The sequence below is a fragment of the Cebidichthys violaceus genome, unplaced genomic scaffold, assembly GCF_023349555.1.
Source record: "Cebidichthys violaceus isolate CVI_PGR_0920_01 unplaced genomic scaffold, fCebVio1.0.p SCAF_1, whole genome shotgun sequence".
In the NCBI taxonomy this organism is placed as follows: Eukaryota; Metazoa; Chordata; class Actinopteri; order Perciformes; family Stichaeidae; genus Cebidichthys; species Cebidichthys violaceus.
This window is the reverse complement of record NW_027176262.1, coordinates 23,340,561-23,361,129: the sequence shown is the minus strand read 5'-3', so window position 1 is coordinate 23,361,129 and position 20,569 is coordinate 23,340,561. Positions and strand designations below refer to the sequence as shown.

The 20,569-nt window shown below is 45.2% G+C and overlaps 1 protein-coding gene across 2 annotated transcripts; it reads left to right on the top strand.

Annotated features, from left to right (window-relative positions):
* Window positions 1-2,237: 2,237 nt before the first annotated feature.
* On the top strand, window positions 2,238-19,381 carry LOC137876424 (zinc finger and BTB domain-containing protein 16-A-like). Of its 2 annotated transcripts, XM_068715979.1 has the most exons (8): window positions 2,238-2,343; window positions 3,552-4,824; window positions 7,416-7,513; window positions 9,513-9,620; window positions 10,075-10,161; window positions 16,942-17,112; window positions 18,194-18,361; window positions 19,135-19,381. In XM_068715979.1, exons 2-8 carry the CDS (start codon window positions 3,647-3,649, stop codon window positions 19,362-19,364), a joined length of 2,040 nt encoding a protein of 679 aa, XP_068572080.1. In that variant the 5' UTR covers window positions 2,238-2,343; window positions 3,552-3,646; the 3' UTR covers window positions 19,365-19,381. The 2 variants fall into 2 exon arrangements, with proteins under 2 accessions (XP_068572080.1, XP_068572090.1); XM_068715989.1 differs by lacking the exon at window positions 9,513-9,620.
* The last annotated feature ends 1,188 nt before the right edge of the window (window positions 19,382-20,569 follow it).

Sequence of the window (20,569 nt, the reverse complement as noted above, 5' to 3'; positions counted from 1 at the left end):
CCGATCTGCATTTAACGGTTTCTCCTTCTTATTTCCAGGACAACAAACTGCCCCCCCCCCCAACCCAACCCCCCCAACCCGGTAGCCCCGTCAGTAGTTCAGATGCCCTGTAGATGTCTCTGATTGCATCCTTGATGGAGAGACGAGGAGCGGAGGGCGATCATTCAGAGCCGTGACGTCGCCCCGGCGATGCTTTTTGCAGCCAGTTAAGTCAGCAGCAGGCAGCCGCGAGGATACAGGAAGTCCGGTTATTTGGCCTTCATAGTAAACGAACGGGGGGGGGGGGGAGACAAGTGGTAGGTTTAGCAATGCAACAGGAGCTGTGTCAAAGTGTGGCACTTTTACAAAAGCACCTATTTTATGTTCCTCCAATGCCGCAGCTACCAGTGGAGGTCATATCCTCGCTGTGTTAACTGGGAGCTTCAAGGAGATTATTCTCCTAGTTTAGGAAGTATTTAGGTCAGTCACACTAACAAAGGCTATATACCACCTTTTAGGGCTGTCACAATGTGAGATTTTTCACTACAGACTTACCTTGGGCAAAATAATTCACGATTCCGGTATATTTGGATATACACCCCTAACCACAATATAGTAATTACATGATTACATGTATTGTTACTTAAGTAGATGTAATTAAGTATTATCAGCGGCCAGATAACAACAATATAAGTAGTCCCTATGCAGAAAGAATGGACCAGGTGGAGCTCATTTAAACTTTTATATAATCTATAGTTTATAGTTCAATTTATACACAACTAATTGTCTTTGATGGTTGAGGTTTCAAGGTGGCTGTTAAATAACTGCAGTAGAATAAAAGTGTAAAAGTACCATTAAATGGCTGTGCTCAAGATAAAGTATTTCAACATGGGGTCAATGTACTTGGTTGCATTTTACTACTGCGGTCTGCAGTTTAAAACGTACGCATGATGGGTTTAGTCTCAATTAATGTTCCCGCTTTAAAGTCAACATTAAAGAAATATAAAATAAATAATTCACTGCATTCCCCACCAGGATTTTATATTCCTGAAATAACATCCGGACCCTCGTGTTGCGAAAATAAAGTTGCAGAGAAATTATTCAAGGGGTTAACAAATATTTGAAAAGAGCCGGAGACTGCAGGGGGATGGGTGTGTATTATTGTGGACTGACATTCTTGACCTCAGTTGACCGCATGGGTCAGCGCCTTAAAGCACCGGGTCACCAGAGTGCCGTATAGTATTTCTAAAACCCACCTAATAACCATCTGCTGAAAGGTCAAAAAATGAAAACAATTGCAGAAGCAGAATTGCGGTTTACTTGCGACATCTCGATATTCTCCTCTCTGTCTCTTACACAGACACATGATTGAGTTATGTCACTCTTGCTCCCCTTCCCCCCGCTTTGCTCGACACACCGCTTGCACACCAAAGAACCCCTCCCACATTTTTGGTTGACTTCAAAGACAACAAGTGAGTTCTCCAAATGTGCCTCTAAACATGTCCAGTCGCTGTGTTTTCTACATAGATTGTGTGACCGTCCTAACAGAAGACATGTAGGCTATTAGTGAAACAGGACTTCCCTTATTCATCCTAGTGTTACAAATGAAGGTAAGCAATGCACCATATGAAGGATAAGGTCTGAGTTAAAGATTTGACAAGCGTGTGTGTGTTGAGGCAGACAACCTCCGCCTTGTTCTACATAATGGACACAATGCATCTTTTACCATATTTTTTTTTTCATTTTGTATTATTTATTCTTACCTAAAAGATGGGAAATTTCAAATAATGTTAACAACTAACAGCTCCCATATTCTACACTGTTTGTTTGCCAGCAAAGCTTCCAGTGTTATTCTACCACGGATTAAAGACAAAACCTCCAAATTACACTGAATATCTGTCTGTTATTCCAACATTAGAAGCAATTAAAGCTGCTGTACATAACATTATACTTTCACAATACTATTGTGGATTAATACCATTTGACTCTACATCTTCACTTTATTTTGATAGTCAAAATCAAATTCCCACAAACCAAATTCTTTAAATAAATTCTTCCGTTTGGCTGCAACATACTTATTGAATCAGCTGGGCATCTCATCAGTTTGATCTCACGGTGCTTTCTTGCTATTCTCAACAAAAACACTGCATATTATAACGGAACCATGTCAACACGTGGGTCTTCAGACGCGTTTTATTTTGAAGGCTGCACTCGGAAGTGTAGGTTTCCCCCCCCGCTGGTTTCACTGTCGTGGCTGGCTGATGATTTGCTTACTTGGAGCAGGACTGAGTTTGGAGCGGGTACTGTGAAATGTGTAACCATGATGTTGCCCGGGTAATCAGCGGAGGACGTTAGGAGACAGAGGTAAGGACGACCGGGACACTTTTATTTTATTATGCTGATAATAATCAGCATAATCATCCTACGCGACTCCGCTCCGATGAACTACTTTCCAATCTCGGACTTATTTTAACAATGAATATATGAAATAATGTCAGTTTTTGGAGCGGGTGGTTCTAATATCGTTTTACAGCAGACATGTGGAAATTGACTCCCAAGTTTGACCGCAGCCCGATTTAGCGTTTTTACAAACTTGATTCTGCTCAGCCGGTATCGCAGACTGGTCGACACATCACATTTGGACTGTTTTTTTTGTGTGGATAAACTAGGGTCTTTTATTTCCCGGACAGCTCGCGTTCCCTCAAACACCGACGCTGACAGTAAATAAGCGCGTGGAGAGGGTTAATTTGTCGCACTGTGTTTGAATAATAAAGGTGGATTTGTGCGTCTGCACCTGATGCGCTCTGATGTTGCGGTTAGTTGAGGATGCAGCCTGTCAGCATCGCTCGAGGTGCTTGCTCAGTGGTCCGACAACAATCATCATACAGAGTCTTAACCCGCTCAGACACTCACTTAGCTCTTTAAATGTGCTGAACGTACACGTACCTGCGTGAGGATCGAGCTCCATTACCACGCGTTCATCAATTTGATAGTTTTATAACTTATTTAGGGTTTTTTAACAGAGCGGCGTAATTGCCTTTAACACATCTAATCATGAACGTGCGCAGCCTAAATGAACTAATCAGCAGCTCCGAGGCGTTTGTTAATAGCGGGTCTACCTGTTGAGGACACGGGCGCGCGCGCGCGTGTGTGTGTGTGTGTGTGCGCGCGCGTGTGTGAGGCGCTTGATAAATTGAACCGTCACCTCTCAGTATGCAGACGTTATTACAGCGACGTGACCGCTCTCAACGAGACCTCAGACTAATCACCTGCAATGGAAACTGTTGCTTTGTGCTTATCGACCTGTTGTCTGCTTTTGGTGCTTAATTAAAATACATAAACATGTAGGGCGCGTGGAATAAAACCCCCGAAGAGATCAAGTGGTGGTTTGAATTTCAAAGAATATATATATTTAATTTTGTATTTTTTTTTTTTTTTATAAATATTATTCAAAAGAATATTGATATTGATAGATCACGGATGAAAGTGTATAATTAGCAGTCTTTTGCATCACATTGAAAGTGAGACAGCCACTAATGATCCTCTGCCCTTCCCCTCCACCCGAACCACAGACCTACGACTAGCTGAAGGCAAGTGAAGAAGGCAGGACGGCCACACCTCATGCGTGGGCTCAGCAAAGGTCCGAGTGGATACGGGTCTGACAAATATGGGTGTGCTCCAGCTCCACAATCCCACTCACCCCAGCACGCTTCTGCAGCGCGCCAATCAGATGCGTCTGACCGGCACCTTGTGTGATGTCATCATCACGGTGGACGGCCAGGAGTTCCCGGCGCATCGCACCGTCCTGGCCTGCACCAGCAAAATGTTCGAGATCCTGTTCCACCGCAGCAGCTTACGCTACGCCCTGGACTTCCTGTCCCCCAAGACCTTCCAGCAGATCCTGGAGTACGCCTACACTGCCTCGCTCCAGGCCACAGCCGAGGACCTGGATGACCTGTTGTACGCCGCTGAGATCCTGGAGATCGAGTACCTGGAGGAGCAGTGCCTGAAGGTGCTGGAGACCATCCAGGCGGAAGAGAGCGAGGAGGTGGCGGTGAAGACTCACACCTCCGGAGACCACAGTGACCACAGCAGGGCCAGGCACTGGAGGCACATGTTGATGTCCAAGAAGCATTCCATACAGGACGGACCCAACCGCATCAGTCCCACTGCTCTACACCACCTGGCGCTCTACCACATGACGGAGGGGAGCTCTCCCGGCTCAGAGCCCAAGACGGCTCCTGAACTGAGCCCCAAGTTGGACACGGAGGTAGACATGGAGAGCTCCCAGCAGCCTCAGCGTGGCAGTTCAGAGTTATCCCAAGCCTCAATCCTGGATCCTGGCAGAAGTATAAAATCAGAGAGCATGCAGGTGGACGATGCCAACGGCTGCGAGGGCAGGTCCTCCAGCACCGGAGAGGGAAGCTGCATGTCAGACCAGCCCAGAGACGAGGGCCCGGGGACGCCCCTGAGAGGCAGCGTGATCACCAGCGCTCGGGAGCTGCACATAGGCCCGGAAGACGGAGGACAAGTGGTGGGGAACTCCCTCGACTGTTTCCCCGGGATCTCTGAGAAACATCTGGCCTCCATATACTCCGTGCCCTCCAACCACTCAGGGGAGGGGATGCTGCCGGTGTCTGTGTCAGTGGCCCCGTCCCTGGGCGTGCCGCTGGACCCGAGGGCCTACAGCGGCCTCCTGCACCAAGGCTTGCTGCACAGGGAGCTCCTCAGCAGGCTGGGCCAGTTTGCGGCAGGGATGAGGCACGAGGGCCAGGCTCAGGGCCAGCAGTGTTGTGGCGAGTGTGGGCTTCAGCTGCACAGCAGGCAGGCCATGGAGCAGCACAGGTAACGTGCTCAAAACGTCCATCGACGCCACATTTCTTTACACACATTTCTTGCTGCACTATATTTTAAATCCATTTCTGCATCTTAAGTAATGAAAGAAAATGAAAATTTGGGGTCCAAAATCTAGCAGGCACTTGTTAAATCCAAAAGAAAGAGGGCTTAGTTTTAGTCTCGGTGCCATTTTTTCATGACGCCTCTACGATTCACTGCTAAACGTCTTTTACAGACAAGCGTCTGTTGCGTGTAATAAAGGTTTTAAAGGAGCGTGCAGGTGCATGTGTGCTTGTGCGGCGTGATGAATGTGAGCTGATTATGCTGTTGGGAGAAGCATTGGACACGTGTCCCTTGAATTGAGCTGCATCTTGGTCTGCAGGATTCTCCCCCCCCCCCCCCCCCCCTCCAGCATGTGAAAATACTATGAGAGTTAAAAGCTGTTGGAAGGGGCAACAGCAAATATGTTAATTTATTCTCAGGGACACCTGCTCTCATGTCTTAACAGTGAGACATCTCGGGCAAGTTTTGAATCGGCTCTTTGTCGGGGGTTTGATGTAAGGAGGCCTTGGTGTCGCATTAACGCCGTTATTTACAGAGCTTTATTTCCTAAATTCTGTTTGATTATTTGTGCAGAAGCGTGCCCCGCACAACAGGCTGCCTCCCGGGCTATTTGATATGCATTCCTTTGCATCAGTAGAGAGGAGCCTCTCAGCAGGGACCAGACCGGACGCTTCAGCTAGATGATGGATAACTTCTGCTTCACGACCTGCTCTGTTGTTCTTTCTTCATTCCTCCTTCATTCACAAGCTTGTCAGTTCAGATTCCGTCACTGTACGCTAAAAGTTACCGACCGTCTCAGTGACAACTCTCATTAACTTGATTGCAGATGTTTATAATCGTGCGTGCTTGGCAGTGTTTGACTCATCACTAATCATTAGAAACAAGGAAATCTGTGAGCCGAAAGTCCTAATTTCGCAGTTAGCTCATGATTAGGATCAGAGCCTTTCCCCGTGGCTGACATTTCAGCCTCGTGCCGCTCCAGAGTTGTGTTGAAAGCGCCCGGTGAAACAGAGCGTCCTGTGGGATATTTAGTGATGCGCGTTGCTTACTCATGGAGACAGCCGGATGTCCGCAGGTAGAAGGAGTTCCATTGGTGGCACTGCTTAAGGACGTAATGAAGTTTTTGTAGGTCTGTAACCAGGTCACTGAGCACACACCTGGTCTGCAGATTGACATTTTGTAGTTCTGTTGTTAAAGAAGGTTCTCGATGGACAGTTTTAGTGTGAACAACTGCAGACAATTGACAGATCCTTGTAGAATAAAGGAACTGAAAATAACGAAATTAAAACTACAAATATGCATTCTTTTTGAAAGGTGATGCCTTCATAACAAAATGAAAATTACAGTTTTTCAGTTCATTGTTTATGTTATAGGAATATTTAGCATGTGTGAACACAGCCTGAGTTTACAGTATTTTGAAAATAATTAGCTTAATTTTTAGGGATTGAGATAAACCACAATTTGTTTTATATATATATATATATATATATATTTTGGGGTCTTTTATGTTTTTATTATAGTGGAGTGGAGACAGGAAATAAGACGAGAGATGGGAGACGAAATGCAATAAAGCTGTCCTGAACCGAGAACGTGTGGTTACATGGTCAGCCTGTTGAACCGCTTCATTACCGGGATGCTCCGTATTCCTCTTCTTTAAATCATCAACTGCGCAGAGAAAAGAGCAAATATCTACATCACGGTTACACGGATGACACCTCAGCCTGCTCAGCGTACCCAAAATAAAATAAATCACGTGAACGCCGAAATTATCATCCTTCAGCGATCTTTAAAATTACAGTAAAAACCCGTTAGTGCTCCTGAGCACGTAGCTCCAACAATATTCTTTTCCCATAATACGTTGATGTTGATTTCAAGCATGCTAGGTTATATCTCGAGACTCATTCAGTTTGACCACAGAGGCTATTTAGTCTGTTTAGGCGGTTAGCAGGGTGATATAAGGATAACAGTACAGATGCCTTGCATGCTCGGATGTGTGTGATATGATATGATAGGTTTCGCTGCCGGCAGAGCTTCAGCGAATCATCGTCTTTTCTCCTTTTCATTGCAGTTCCAGGAGAAGTGTATGTGTGTGTGTGTGTGTGTGTGTGTGTGTGTGTGTGCGCGCGCGTTATGCTCGGGTGTGAGTTTGCGTGCATGTACTTAATGTGTGTGTGCGTGTTCTTGTGTGCATGCCCAGTGTCTTGCAGTGCTGGCGGGTGGAGGCACGCGTATGTCTGCACTCTGAAATTAGCCAGATATCCTATTGTCTGTGTTCTTTTAGCATTCATGCGTTGTGATTCACAACTCCAAGGGCCTCTTACACTAATGATGTTGCATTCAGCGAGGGATTCTTGACGGAATTAAAACATGCTCCTCTTGTTACGAGGACAATGATGCTTCTGGGTTAGGGAGACCTTACAGAAAAAAAGAAAAAAAAAAAGAGGCACAGAACCGAGATACTTTTATTATCACAAGTGCACACTCGCTCTGTTCTCGACCCTGTTAACGCGCCCGCATTTGTGTTTGTCTTTCCACAGGAGGCTGCATAACGAGGAGAAAGGCCACGGCTGCGAATACTGTGGCAAACACTTCCAGGACAGCATGCGGCTAAGGATGCACATGCTGTCTCACACAGGTACTTAGTGACTCTTACACTCTCATCTCAGAGTATTCAGTGCTCACGAAGCCTCTTGATAGTGCGGCCTTTCAAATGCACCTGTTCATACTACAGCCCCCCCCCCCCCCCCCCCCCCTCCTCCTCCTCCTCCTCCTCCTACCAGTTAGTGCTGCTCCGAATGCTTGGATCATGCTTTCTTCTCCATGCTTAGGTCTACGTACCTATCCCTCCCTCTCCTCTGCGTCGCTCTCTAGTCTCTCCCTCCGTTTGAATCGTTTCTGTGTTGGGGTTTTTTGTGTGTTTTTTTTTTTTTTTTTTTTGGAGACTCTGGCGGCTCGCCAGCTCTGCCCCTTCTGAGTGATGACATCATCAGCTGCCGGCAGGCCTGGGTGTTCTGCCAGTGTTCCGAAGCGTGTGTGATGGCTCGCTCGCAGATGTGTGTCCAGGAACACACTGTACCCAAATGCAGACTTAATCAGACCTGACTGCTCTCCCAGCTACTTTATCCAAAATAGAGAAAGAGGAGCAGAGGGGGGTGGGGGGGGTGGGAGGGTGGGTGAGGAGAGGGGATGGGTGAGGAGGGGGGGGGGATATCAGGGACTAAAAATGAAACTAAAACAGAAACAGAAACCTCAGTCGGAATATGTGTATAGACAAGGCGAGGTCCCTGTCCTCTCCAGCGTGACATACTGCTGACAGATGAGAGGGAATCTGCTTCTTTAAACTTCACCTGAGTTGTCCTTTTATACCCTCCGCATAACCCCAAACACACACATTGTCTTGCAATACTAGCAGATCTACGACAGCAACGCTTTGATTTTCAATTCACAGTGACATCCACAACAGCAGCACCTTTAACCTAATTTGAATTTTTGTATAAACTCTCCGCATCCCGACGTGTCAACCCATAATACTACAAAAAAAAAAAAAAGAAAAAAGAAAGAGATGTGGATCTCATTTCTTTGTCACCGTGTATTTCGGTATAGCAGCCTTAGATCCCGCTGGTTGCTAAGGAGCGAGTGCTCCACTGCTCTAATGGGCTGATTTGGTATTCAGCTCGATGCTGGCTCTTATTTTGGTATGCCAGACAAAGTGTTTTGATGGAGGACGATTGCAGCCGCGTCTGGAGACAGTTTGATGGTTTATGGATGAGAGCACACTCCGTGCCTTTGACTGCACAAGACAATGCACTATGTTCTCTTCTTCCCTTATCACACAATCTCACACAACACAACACACCACACTGGACAGCGTCACACAACATCAGCATCTACAACGCTGTTCTAGTATTACTCCCATACAAGACTACTTTCCACCAAGTTTTATATTTTCGCACGGTGCAACAAAACGCGCCGTTCCAAACCAGTAACCAGTTTGTTTTCAAAAATTGTTGTGGTTTTTTTTTTTATATATAAATGAACAGATTGGGGCTTTTTTTTATCGTTATTTGCGAGCAGCACTGGGAACAGTGGCACAGTGTCTGTGTATAGAGGCATCGTATGAGTTGAAAGAGGACCACATTTAGGCTGTAGCGCTCAGAGTTCCCAAAGCTTGTGGGTGTTTTAATGAGTCATTTTAACTTCATTTAAAGCCAGCTGAGCAGAAAATAGATCAGTGAATGAGCCCTGGGCCAGTATGGATCTGCAACCGATTTACATCTCTGTGAGAGCCAACCCACATCCAAACAGCTGTGTGTGTGAGAGAGAGAGAGCGAGAGAGAGAGCGAGAGAGAGAGCGAGAGAGAGAGAGAGAGAAAGAGAGAGAGAGAGAGAGAGAGAATGTGTGTGTGTGTGTGTGTGTGTCTGTGTGCATATCTGTCCTATGTGTCTGTCTGTGCAGGTGTGAGGTGAGTGCAGAGCAAGGATTGAACATTTCTCCAAGCAGTATGCATACTTGTCTCTTTCATGTCTTCATCAGAAAAGACAAGGGCATTCCAAAGGTGAACTGGGAACTGTAGTTACAGTGCATGCGATGGGATTTGGGGTGTTGACTCTGAAGTGTTTTTTTTTTGATAAAGGGATGTGCCGCAGGCGGGAAGCGTCTGCTGTAGAGAGAACACCCAGTCCTTCTGTGGCCTCTCAGGCAGACAGTCTGCTCACTGTTCAGAGACTGATAACAGGGCACGGTAAATAAAACTCTTCAGCTTGGCTCTTTTTTTTTTTTTTGTGTCAAGAAGAAGGGCCGTTGCACCCTGTCTGGTGCTCTTTGTTTGTCCTGAGTTGTGTTTTTTTATGGCGCTTTCCTCCGCTCTATTGTACTCCGCGCATTCGCTTCCTTATGTTAACACCTGAAAAGCACAAGTGTGTGACAAGCGAGGCTCTTTGGTGACTTTTGAAATAGGGCGCCTTTGTTCCCATCTTGTCGCCCCCCCCCCCCCCCCCCCCCCCCCCCCAAACACACACACACACACACACACACACACACACACACACACACACACACACACACACACACACACACACACACACTTACTTCCCTTCAAATGCTAAATTAACTGACTGACCTGGCAATTACAAAACACACGTTTGTGTTTACTGTCTGATCAAGAAACCTTATTATGAATTTGATTCTTTCTACAGCCCCTGCAGAGGCGCTGGTGTGTGATCAGTGCGGAGCGACGTTCTCCTCAGAGGACGCTCTGGAAGCCCACAGGCAGACACACACAGGTAATGTACACACACACACACACACACACACACACACACACACACACACACACACTCGCTCTAACCTGGACGGCGTGCAATTGAGCCGTGGAGCAAGCCGTGACTACGGGAATTGCACTCGTGGGTCTAAACTTGCTTGTCACGCTAGCTGGGTTAAACTGTTCCTGTCATGATGCTCCATAATTTATCAACATGGAGGTGGGAGGCCCTCTCACATATCACCCACTAATATCTCTTGGCATCCAAACCCACTGCATGCCACTTTGCCACAGCCGGGGCTTTAACAGCGCCGTCATTACAGTGCCGGTATTACAGTTTCACAGACACGCTGTCCTCACCTCTGTGGAATTATTGACCTTACACTCGCACTCAACAACAAGATGAGCACCTTGTGTTTATCAATAATATCAATAAAGAAAATGTTTGTATTACGACCCTTTTACTGCCCAGTGAATGACCGGCATCAGCGGTTGAATATAGGTATGAATCTTTTCTTAATAGTTGTGTTTTTGTTGGCCGTGTGGCCGCACAGACCTGGAAGGTGACTTGTGTGATTTAGGACCTTTACAGTTTGGAACAAAGTGCCTGAGGAGCCAAAGTCGTTTTCATCTTTTTAAATCAATTCTTAAAACAGACTTCTGTATTATTAGAAGCAAGCAAGCTGCAACTTATCGCTTTCTGGGGAGAGGAAGAGATAAGGCAATATATAAAACAAGAAAAATGAAGTCTATAACCTGAAGTCAAGAGTATTTGTTATTATTACTTCTAGTGACACTTTATTATCATTAATATTTTCTCTATCAACTTCAAATGTATTTTCCGAAAGGGCCTGTCGGGTCAAACATAAAACACACAGATTTTAACCTAAGATACATAAAACATAATGATAAATCTCACCACACAAGCTAACATAAAACCATCAGTTATGAACAATAAAAAAAGATATGAAGACCGTTTGCCAGGTTTGGCTGCTTACATTTTAGCATTTTTATGGTTGTTTTTTATTCCCTGCCAACATGGCTTGCTTTGTATTTCTAGCTCTTTGATGGATACATTGAACTATTGTCCAACATCTAAATGAGCAAAAGATTCTTGGATAATGAAAATAATGGTGAGTTTCAGCCCTTTAGGGAGAACAAAAACCCTTTCCTGACCCATTGCTTCCCACGCAATAATGATAAATACCAAATAACACGATCAGTCAAATATGGCGAGTTCCAAAGCATTGCCAACTGCTTTATTAATTACAGGTTTATTGGCATTATTACGACAAAGCCTTAACAAGTATGCCTGGACGTGAAGTGGGACTCTTAAATAACAAGCCATTAGCTTAAAGTGAGAAAGACTCAGCAACACTTGTTTTGTCTCTCCAACTGTGAAAAATAAGTTGTATTGTTGTCAGACGATACATATGCCTGACAGTGTCTGAATCCACACCTTTTCTGCTACTGTCAGAGAAAGGTGATAACCCTCGCAGGAGCATTGGCATGTAACTGTAACTCCAGGTGGCACACACACACACACACAGTATGAATACTTAATGGCTGTGGACATGGAGGGGTGTTAACGATGCCCAGAAGATTCTACCCTCACCTCCCCGAGTTGTAAACATCCAGAGCTCGGTTTCAGCTTGGCAGTGCTTCCAGAGGCAGGGTACAGGAGGGCGTTACTCTCTCATTTTGACGTGATCTCAGCTCGCTCTGCTGTGACGCATGACCCTTTATATCTCATTGTTGAGTTACAGGTAATTAAATCGGCTGTGTTGAGGAATACGGCCCAAGATCGCCCGTTGCCAATTGTGCCGCCTCGGCTTTAATTTGCCGTGCGGCACAAGCAGTGAGCCACATGAGTTTCCTCTTAGCTGATTAACACTTGTCGGACCGCGGCAGCTGCAGAACTGCTGTCCACCTCCTCTGGAAGGGAAATAAATCCACTTTTGGGAGATCTCACTCTGAAGCAGTTTGGCAACACTGGCTGGTTACAGTGAAAGTCTCTTTAGCTATTTTGATATGTCAGAGGTGAATAGCCGCGGGTTGCTGAAGTTAGAGATCAAAGAGGGGGTGGAGGATTTGGGGGCGGAGTGGACTGTGTGAAGGGAAGGGGGTCGGGGGCATGTGAGGACTTCCCGAGGGCAGGAGGATTGCTGCTGGTGTTGGATGCCAGGGACTGAGAGGAAAACAACATCATGTGCTGCTATTTACTCCTCACCACAGCACTGTCATCGTCTCCTCTGACCTACTTGTCGGTGCCCAAAATAAAAGAATGGATCTGTCTCCGAATTGCTCTCACAACAAAGGGGTTTGTTTCATCGGAGCAAGTCAAGGGCTCTGGGGCACCCAGTTCTCAATTTTGGAAAACCCAAGACTGTAGCTTATCTACAGCACGCACACAAATTGACTGTACACAGTGTGCTTCGAGCCACGCTGGCCGACCACTTTGACACTTTGCCTTCAAGGCAAAGGCCATAAGAGTGCTGCCTTTGTGTACTCACAGCAGCTCCACTGTTTCCAGACATAACAGGCTGCCTCATCAAGTGAATAATATTACCTTCTGTCCGAGCCCTAATTAAACGGTCCTGTAGCTCATTCAGATACAGCCCCGGCTTTATAATGCAGACCCTTTAGCTCCCCTTGTGATTGTGTGTCCGTCATCGTACTGCACCCTCCTGTTAACACCCAGCTGTAATTCATACAAGCCTTAAACTGATTTGAACTGTGCTCTGTTTGACCATTGCGCCCCCAGTGTTTATTTGCCCTCGCTGTCATGATACACAAAGACCTGGATTGCCCTTGTCCTTTCGCATCGGGCGAAATATAGTCGACGGATAAAATATTGTAAACATTCTAGGAATCGAGGCGAATGAAACCCGCGCCTGACCTCAATGAGCCGATCCACGGAATGGTGGTTAAACACGAGGAACGTATCTCTTGTTGCATTAATTATTAAGTCGGTTTGTTCCTCACTCGGGTAGATTAGCAGCCTGCTGATGAGCGCCCGGGGTTGTTTAAGGTACTGTAGTGTTTGTGTATGTGCCGCCACAACTGCAGGCAGCTGTCTGCATGAACGCATACAGTAGCGTGTCATGTGAGGTCTAGCACATAATGTAGCCTGCATAACTGTGTATGTTTTCCTGGGTGATATCAGTGAGAAAGTGAGCTCACTGTGTGTACACTGAGCAGGGCCTTAGGACATAGTTAATAGTGTCTTCACATTGCATACTCTAGCTAGAGGACACGATCGGCCATGATGTAATCTTGTAAATTGTGAAATCTGTGTGAAATCCCTTGCCCTTTTGACGGCAGCAGAAGATTTGCTTTTGCTTTGACTTGGCTGTCATTCACAATTTACAAGAAAACAAATACCCCTTAATAGATCAAATTCCGCGCAAGCGTCTCTTTAAATAATGCAGGTCGAATTTAATGTTGTGTTCCCATTTATTTCAGTAAATGTAAAAAAAAAAAATGGTTCACAAATCAATCATTGATTGGTGGGCTCGGCGCACCGAAGTTTAGATTTACACAGAACAAATTATTCAGATCTGCGGTCGTCACTGAATACAATCTCTTGTTCAATTTGCAGCGGGTTTACTCCCAGATTCTCAGGGTGGGAAAACTTTTGTTTGCCGCTTGAAAAGAAACAGGCTGCGCTTATTTGTGAATGAAGGGATTAGCTTGAACACTTCACCCCAACAAGGACCATGATCCTATCTGGTTGCCTAGACACATGGTTTTGTTTCTCAGGCAGCGTGAGAGCGTGGCTGGCTCCCACCTCGGTTGGACTGAATAAGTGGCAGATGTATGAAGGCAGACCGTGTTAAGTCACATGAGCGTACACATGGCCTTAGTGGAGATATGCTGAAATAGCATAAGCAACCTCAAACTGTCCTGAATTACTAATTAGACAAGCAGCTCAGTAATATAATGCACAAAGTAAATGTTTATATTTTCTGCCTCTCAGCAGATTTGCTTGAAAGCAATCATTATTCCCACTGTTAAGGCTCCCTCCCAGTAAACACAATGCTCAGTCAACTCGCCAGCCTTTGAGGAATACCATTGATTACATGGTATTTACCCCATTGAGGGCCAAGGGTCAGGGGTCATCCCGTGCCTTAAAACCCAAATCCCGATCCCATTGTCTGGTTAAGGGTGAGAAAGCAGGGGGCAATGACAGCCAACTTTAGGGCTTATTCTCCCATAAAGAAGCTCCTCTGCACTTATTACCAAAGCTTACTGGAAAACTCTACAACTGCAAATCCTTTTTCTTTGAAAAGTTAACAGAGAGCAGCGAGGCGAAATGCCACCACTAATGCACACAAACACTTCCTCGCCTCCGAAAAAGGTTTTTGTTTACACTTCAAGATATTATTTGTTATTTTTATTTTCGGCGTCGCCTGCGCAGAATCAAACCGAAAGCGACTGCTGAGCTGTTGTCACCGTGTGACAACCTGAGATCAAGAGTGAGATTCTTGTGACAGAATATTTGTCATATTTCTTAACTCAAGTTTCGGTATTATTGGTGACAGAAGGATCAGGATATACATCTGTGAGAGTCTGCGAGTGTGTCAGGAGGAGCGGTTTAACCTCCACAAACAAAACTGCTGTGTTAAACCTTCAGAGCAGACAGAACAAAGTATGCGGGCGGCATTGAAACACGCATTTACAATATGTGATCGTTAATGAAGAGAGGGTAGAGAGTTTGATTAAAGTAGCTTTGAAGTGTCTACAAGGTGTCTAATGTGTTGTTCAGCTGTTTGAGGGCTCTGCTCTGCTCAGCCTGCAGCTCAGGGATCCTGGATACATTGGAGTAGAAAGCACTCCCCCTGCTGGCTGCAGCGGATATCACAAGAGAAACTGGTTAAAGTGGATCCACATCTCAGGGTCATGCAGAGACTGCATTCTGTGCCTTTTACATGCCTTTATTCATTTTTGGATGGATCATTATCCAGGCTCCACTGTTGCACAGTGTCTAGTGAACTGGCATTAGTTAGGTATGACTCAGACAGAAAGGGAAGCTGGTTGGACGGTGAAAGGATTTCCTGTATGGTCAGCGAATAAGGGGAGTGGAGAGGGAGCAGAGGCGTTGAGAATGGAGGGTCTTTTGTCTTCAACTAAAATATTGTGATCCGTGGGTGAGAAAGGACTTTGGTCATTAGGCGACAGCATAAAGACAGGGATTGTAGGAGTTGCGTGAGGAGCCTATGACTAATGGGCTCGGTCAATGAGGGCCTGAACCTCATTGTGTGCCCTTTGTGCAAAAGTCCACAGGCTAAAGCCTCTGAACAGGTGCAGTTCATTCCACTGGATCGCCTCCCTGCAGGATTGTTTGGATCAGGGAATGTCTTTCATCCTGTCTCTTTTTTTTTTCTTTTTCTTCTTTCTGTTAATGATTACGAATGATCAGTTCTATTAGTGCCGTTTTGGGGCGAACATTTCAATTCTAGGTTTAAGAAGAAGCCCCGTAATTTCAAAGACGAGGCTTTGTGCCTCTACGTCAAATTACACTCATCCATGAAATGTGAAGTCTTGCCTTGTTTGAGCACATTGTGACACGTGGATTAGAAAACAATACACAATGAATGTTTCTGATTTATCCTTGAAAATGTGAATTTGCTTGATTTGTTTCCTTTTCTTTCTACTTTCAACAGGCTTGCCTGTTAACTTGATTGAACCTAAAGCAAGTGTCTGACACTCTTCCCTCTTAGTATGAGTGTGCTGTATCCCTTTCCCTGCGTTAATTCCAATTTAATTGCCAGTTGCCTCAAGGCACTTCAATAACAGTAACAAATGATTTGATTTAGTGGACCTCATCAGACTGCATTTTAAATGCGACACAGCAACCCCACTTGAATTCCAATGAAGTGCTGGCACAGTCCTCTGTTTACTAATGATCCTCCGCTGGAGATGTCTGATTGAATCTGAGTCAGGAGCAATGGGACCTGCTAGCATTGTAAATGATCTGCAACCTGAGCAGACAGAGAAATAAGGACCTCATAATCTCACATTAAAGCCTCACTCTCCAGGACATGCACATTACGTCCAATGCAGCTGATTAACCAGTCCCTCTGTCTTACCGCATGTATGAATTTGCATCGGTGTGAACGCCAGAGCGGATTTGACTGCTGGCGTACACAGCCCGTACATCAAGTGTTGACTGTATGACAGCCAATGGATCTTCTTCACATAGCCATTTTGACTTGAGCTACCCTGCCAGCGACTCCCTATCTGTATTCCTCTCCACACTCTGTGCAACAGGAAAGCAGCCCCAAAGAGATGCCAGGTCACACACAGGATTAAACTGGATTGTGTTTTTTCCTGCAGTCCTGCCTTTAATGGCTTGATATCACTACTTAACATTCTGCACAGAGCGCATAGAGTAGGCATCATTTAGGGTGGAGCTACTATCAGCCGCTCTTTGAGCACAGAGACAGAGGACTTCACAGGCTGGAGCTGACTCCTGATGGGGAATGAAGAGAATAATTACACATCTAACACACCAGGAAGGAGCCATTGATTGTGTGATTGGCATGCTGTGCATTGTGTGGGAAATTCTTAAAGAAAACAATGACTTTCATGGTTTAAAATAGAACGTATAAAGACTTGCAGTTGAAAGTGCCTCCGGGCTTTTAGGGGAGTTAGTTTAGGTAGAGGCACTTGCTCTTTGAAAGAAGCTTTTCCCTCTGAGGACTCACACAAAGTTGAAGTGACCCAGTTTCCCCACTTAAGGCCCTGTCTGTGTATGGTACTGAAATAACTGTGTGTCTGTGTCTTGTGCGTTCTCCAGGGACTGACATGGCGGTGTTCTGTCTGCTGTGTGCAAAGCGCTTCCAGACCCAGAAGGCCCTGCAGCAGCACATGGAGGTCCATGCAGGCATGCACAGCTACATCTGTAGCCACTGCGAGCGCCCCTTCCCCAGCCACACGACCCTCAAAAGACACTTGCGCTCGCACACGGGTAAGAGACGGATCATTTGCAGCATCATCGCCGCCTATAGTGTTATCTCCTGTACTGAAACATAAGCGCGTGGTGGCAAACGAAGAAGAGACAAAGACAGCTGTATTTATTTTTGTGTACGGGTTCATTTCCTTAGGTTACTGGCTTTAAGGTTTTTCGACAATTTGCATGCATCCTCTCCCACCCCCCTTTTCACTTCTCTATAAGATGACTCACCTCTCTGATGACAGCACTGTACCGTTATGGCCGGTGCATATTTTGGGCAATTTCATCCTGTTTATATTTTGGGTTCTTAGACAGCCTTTGGGCTTCTGCAATTCACGGCTGTCAGTTCTAGTGTGGTTCACCCAAAATGATAGAGGAAACCCAAATAAATATTGAAGGAAAAGCAAATGGAAATGACTTGTCTATGTGTTCTACCGAGGGTGAGTCTTAGTGCCGCAGGAGACTGAGAGATATTTACTGAAAAGATGTCCCCCTTTCTTCTTTTACCTTAAATAACACTCCCAGCTGTCAGGATGGCTTGATGTCTAGACAGGAGAAATACATAATTGATGTGAAGAGACAGAAGTGAAGGGAGTTTTGGCCATGGCAGCGGATCTTGTTTGTATGGCATTCTGCTTGGAAGTAACATTTTGTAAATGTCATCTGCTCCACAGTGGGGTGGGGGATTGGGGAGAATCGGCCTGTAATGAGGAGAGCAATGTATCCTCTGACTTGGCTGTTGCTGTGGACACTGAGATAATGAGGCACATAGGTCATTGAAGATGAGTCAAACCCTCAGCCTCGGAGAGAAATAGATTAACTACAGTATAGAGAACAGAGCAGTGCATGCCTGGAGGACTTTTATTAGCTATTAGCAGACAGCCAAGAGGAGTGTCCTCATGTCATAACATTAGCAACGTCTGGAAGCACATCATTCCCCTGCTTGATATGCATGTGCAGAACGGGCTTTGCGACTATTTGACCTACGCGGCCACATGTGCACCCCGCCGTGCCGAGGATAAAGCCTTTAATGCTTCTCGCGATAATGGGCCGTGTTGGTGGTGCGGCTGCTGTGGTGACACAACTGTGTTTTCAGGCGATCACCCGTTTGAGTGCGAATTCTGCGGGAGCTGCTTCAGAGACGACGGCACGCTGAGGGGCCATAAACGCATCCACACAGGAGAGAAGCCTTACGAGTGCAACGGCTGTGGGAAGAGGTTCAGCCTCAAACACCAGCTAGAAACGCACTACCGTGTCCATACGGGTGAGTTCAGACACTCAAACACACTCAAACATACAGCATCGCAAGGTGTTCTGGGTATTTTAGTTCCACTAATGTGGGGGTCTTCCAATTAAATGTCTTCCAATTTAAAACGATAAGGCTAGTGGTATAGTATTCTGTTTTTGTCAAAAAAATCCCATAAATGGACCAAAACAAACACTTTATTTATTATTTATTTGTTGTTTTACTGACGAGTATTGCTTGTGGAGCTTATCTTGTCTTCATTATGATGAACACGTGTGTATATATATATAGATATATATATATATATATCTATATATATATATATATCCGTTATTATAAAAAAGGCATTCAAATACAGTAAACTCTTACAATTCACTTTTGATAATCTTGATGGTTTGCAGCTTTTAAAGCTATTTTACAGGATAGTAAGTGTAAACCTACAGAGTGCTTTTTAAATATAATTACATGATGTAAAAGAACCACTGATTTACATCACTAAGATGTGCAACAGGTCTAAATTGTATTCCAGGTTGCAGATTTGACTAACTGCTACCTGATTCCTTGCTGAGGTCAGAGCGAAAGCTCTGTCGTACTTGCGGTGGATGACTCTGACTGGCCAATAACTAATTAGCAAACCGATATAGGTCTAACCCTAGAGCACTAACAGACACAAACGCCACACAACACCTCAACAAGTACAGTGGACTGAAATAGAGGTGAGTCCCGTTTCACCTGGCATTCCCTCTGGCTCCAGGTCGACAAGGTTAATGCTGTATTGTTGAATTTTTCAGGCGAGAAGCCATTCGAGTGTAAGCTGTGTCACCAACGTTCCAGAGACTACTCGGCTATGATCAAGCACCTGCGCACTCACAACGGAGCGTCTCCGTACCAGTGCACCATCTGCCAGGACTTCTGCCCGAGCCTGGCCGCCATGCAGAAGCACATAAAGGGCCACAAACCAGAGGACGTGCCAGCGGACTGGAGGATAGAAAAGACTTACCTGTACGTCTGTTACGTCTGAGCAGGACTTGGACAACCCTCCCCCCCCCCTCCCCCCCCCCTCCCCCCCCCCCCCGCACACACACTGTCACTGTTGGGTGAAAACCTCGTAACTCCAGTGTTGCTGTTTTTTCATGCTGAAAGATTACATGTCTCTCTATGGGTTTAAAAAAAATAATATTTCAGACTCTTTTTGGATAAACTGAAGAAAAAAAAAATACACTGTGGTAAGTTGTCATTTTGGGAGATACAAGGTTTTTACCTGACAACTGAGACATGCAAGCACGAATACAAATGTGTGTACACACACTAGGGCTGCAACTAATCTTTAGTTTCATTATCAATTAGATTATTTTTACTACTAAGTGATAAATCGTTTAGTATGAAAAATGTCATAAAAGTAGTCACATTTTGGTGACAGGACATTGAAGACATCTTCAAATAACTGCTGTTACGTCGTCCGACCAACTGTCCAGTCTGAAGAGATTCAGTTTACAATGATACGAAACAGTGAAAAGCAGCGAATTGTCACATTTTGAGAAGCAGGAAACCCTGAATATTTAGCATTTTTCCCCGAGAAATTACGTAAACTCAAAAATTTCTTGACGACTTATTATTTCAGCCCTCGTGCACATAAACATACACACACACTCTCCCTCTCTTCCTCACACATACACACACACACACACACACACACACACACACACACACACACACACACACACACACAGTTTTGCTAATAACTGCATCTCTAATGGATCCACTGTGGTTGAAATGAAAGCCACAATGGCTGTGACTGCTGACCTGTATATGTAGCAGGAGCTTTTCGATTGATTGATTGATTGATTGATTGATTGATTGATTGATTGATTGATTGATTGATTGATTGATTGCTGTACCATCAGGCAACCCGAGTCATCTTCTCTGATTGTGCAGTAGATGAAAATGATTCCATGAAGGCTTGATTGGCTGAAATTTGCAACATTATCTTGCCTAAATTCCTGTGACTTCTAAGTTTTATTTTCTGCTGTTGGATTTTATTTTGGAGTTTTTTTTTGTTTTTATGTTGCATGTACTTGAATGGCTGCCACCTTTTGACCTCATAAGCTTTATCTCTTTAATTGCCTTGTCTTTCTTGCAGTGGGTGTTATTTTTTTTCTCGAGATAGCTTGCTGACAGTTTGAGTTTCTCTTGCAATGTAATAGGTTTTGCTATTTATATGTTGTT